At 46.1% G+C, this 2,531-nt stretch overlaps 1 protein-coding gene across 1 annotated transcript; it reads left to right on the top strand.

Moving 5' to 3' along the window:
• The first annotated feature begins 256 nt into the window (after positions 1-256).
• DRD1 (dopamine receptor D1) lies at positions 257-1,597 on the top strand. Its single transcript, XM_004679237.1, has one exon. It carries the CDS (start codon positions 257-259, stop codon positions 1,595-1,597), a length of 1,341 nt encoding a protein of 446 aa, XP_004679294.1.
• The last annotated feature ends 934 nt before the right edge of the window (positions 1,598-2,531 follow it).

Below are 2,531 nucleotides of genomic sequence, written 5' to 3'. Positions count from 1 at the left end.
CAGTGACCTGGAGCAAAGAAATCAGGGGACAGGTATAAAGGACGAGAGGGACATTTCCTAAGGTCTGAGTTGGATTGCCACGGGCAAGCTCCTGCCAGGCAATTGTTGTCCTCTGATGAATGCTGCTGAAACCCCCCCACCCCCAATCCCTGGGGCTGCTTAGAAAGTGAGGACTCCTGCAGTTCTGACTGATTTCCAGTGCCTGCCCAGGAACTTGAGGGGGTGTCAGACCCCCTATGCTCTCTTCTTCAGGAAGATGGAGACTCTGAACACCTCCACCATGGCTGGTGCTGGGATGGTGGTGGAGAGGGACTTCTCCTTCCGCATCCTCACAGCCTGCTTCCTGTCACTGCTCATCCTGTCCACACTCCTGGGGAACACACTGGTCTGTGCCGCGGTCATCAGATTCCGACACCTGCGCTCCAAGGTGACCAACTTCTTTGTCATCTCCTTGGCGGTATCGGATCTTTTGGTGGCTGTTTTGGTGATGCCCTGGAAAGCGGTGGCTGAGATCGCTGGCTTCTGGCCCTTTGGGTCCTTCTGTAACATCTGGGTGGCTTTTGACATCATGTGCTCTACCGCGTCCATCCTTAACCTCTGTGTGATCAGCGTGGACAGGTATTGGGCCATCTCAAGTCCCTTCCGGTACGAGAGAAAAATGACCCCCAAAGCAGCCTTCATTCTGATCAGTGTGGCTTGGACCTTGTCAGTACTCATCTCGTTCATTCCGGTGCAGCTCAGTTGGCACAAGGCAAAACCCACTAGCCCCTCAAATGGGAATGAGACTTCCCTGGGCGAGACCACAGACAATTGTGACTCCAGCTTGAGCAGGACATATGCCATTTCATCCTCCCTAATTAGCTTTTATATCCCCGTGGCCATCATGATTGTCACTTACACCAGGATCTATAGGATCGCCCAGAAGCAAATCCGGCGCATCTCAGCCTTGGAGAGGGCAGCAGTCCATGCCAAAAATTGTCAGACCACTACAGGTAATGGAAACCCTGTGGAGTGTTCCCAACCGGAAAGCTCCTTTAAGATGTCCTTCAAAAGAGAGACTAAAGTCCTGAAGACCCTGTCTGTTATCATGGGGGTGTTTGTGTGCTGCTGGTTACCTTTCTTCATCTTGAACTGCATGGTGCCCTTCTGTGGGTCAGGCGAGACCCAGCCCTTCTGCATCGATTCTATCACCTTTGATGTATTTGTGTGGTTTGGGTGGGCCAATTCCTCTTTGAACCCCATCATTTACGCCTTCAATGCTGATTTTCGGAAGGCATTTTCAACACTACTAGGATGTTACAGACTTTGCCCGACGACCAACAATGCCATAGAGACAGTCAGCATCAATAACAACGGGGCTGTGGTCTTTTCCAGCCACCATGAGCCACGTGGCTCCATTTCCAAGGACTGCAACCTGGTGTACCTGATCCCACATGCCGTGGGCACCTCAGAGGAACTGAAGAAGGAGGAGGGAGGTGGAATAGCCAAACCCTTGGAAAAGTTGTCCCCGGCCCTTTCTGTCATATTGGACTATGACACTGATGTGTCACTAGAGAAGATCCAGCCCATCACGCAGAACGGGCAGCATCCAACCTGAGCATTGCTGTCACTCATGCCGGACACGCTCAGCCCCGAAGCTAGAGGAGGCTTCTGGGGGCTTGCTGGTAAGAAACTGAGGCGACGTGAACACTGAGATGTCAGGCAAGCCCTCCTCTGCTGCTTTTTCTCAACACACTGCTACTTTCCAATACATTCCAGTGTGTTTTCTGCGTGGCTCATAGCGAATCAAGGAGGGGTCCACGGGAAGCTGATATTCACAAGAGACATGTCTTTGGCCACGACATTGTTTTTAGAAACTGATTCTAGGACTTAACAAGTAGGACAGAGAATCAACAATGAACAGCTTCACTTAAAAATTAAACCTTTCTGAGAAGGAAATGAGAAGGGTTGAGTTTTGCTGTGTACAAACAGGTGCTAACTCTGATCCGAGCAAAGTTTTCAGATTGTAAAGGTAGGTGCATGCCTTCATAAATTACTCCTAAAAAATAATTGAGCCTTACAGTAGGAAGGATTTTTTTTTCAGAATTGAGAGATGCTTTGTTAATATTGGTTTTATTTATTTATTGTATTATGTGGATATTTTTAATTATAATAAATCTATATTTATCATATTTAATAGGATAAAGTAATGTTATTTGAAAACCTTACAATCCCAGTTTTGCCCATTGATCTAGCACTTTATAAGCTAATGAAATGAATGCAGACTCTGAAGGTTCTTAATGGTCATGAATAACTTCTAGAAAGAAAGCAAAGATTGACAGGAAATGAAGTTGTGCTGATCCCTTGAGATTCATTAGCATAAATAAATACCAGGTGAGAATTGACAAAGGCTGTGAATTTTTTTTTCTAAAAAGATTTTGAAAATTTAAAAAAACATAGCTACTATTGTGTAAAAAATTTTTTAATGAGAAAGGCTCTTCGAGGAGAATGATGTACCATTCTGTAAATATCTTAAATAAAAGCCAGCTTAA

Source organism: Condylura cristata, unplaced genomic scaffold, assembly GCF_000260355.1.
Source record: "Condylura cristata isolate star-nosed mole 26May11 unplaced genomic scaffold, ConCri1.0 scaffold00008, whole genome shotgun sequence".
Lineage (NCBI taxonomy): Eukaryota > Metazoa > Chordata > Mammalia > Eulipotyphla > Talpidae > Condylura > Condylura cristata.
The sequence above is the reverse complement of the archived record's forward strand: the minus strand, read 5'-3'. Positions and strand labels throughout refer to the sequence as shown.

Coding starts and splice junctions, on each gene's coding strand:
- DRD1 (XM_004679237.1), top strand. CDS start 257: ATGGAGACTCTGAACACCTCCACCATGGCTGGTGCTGGGATGGTGGTG.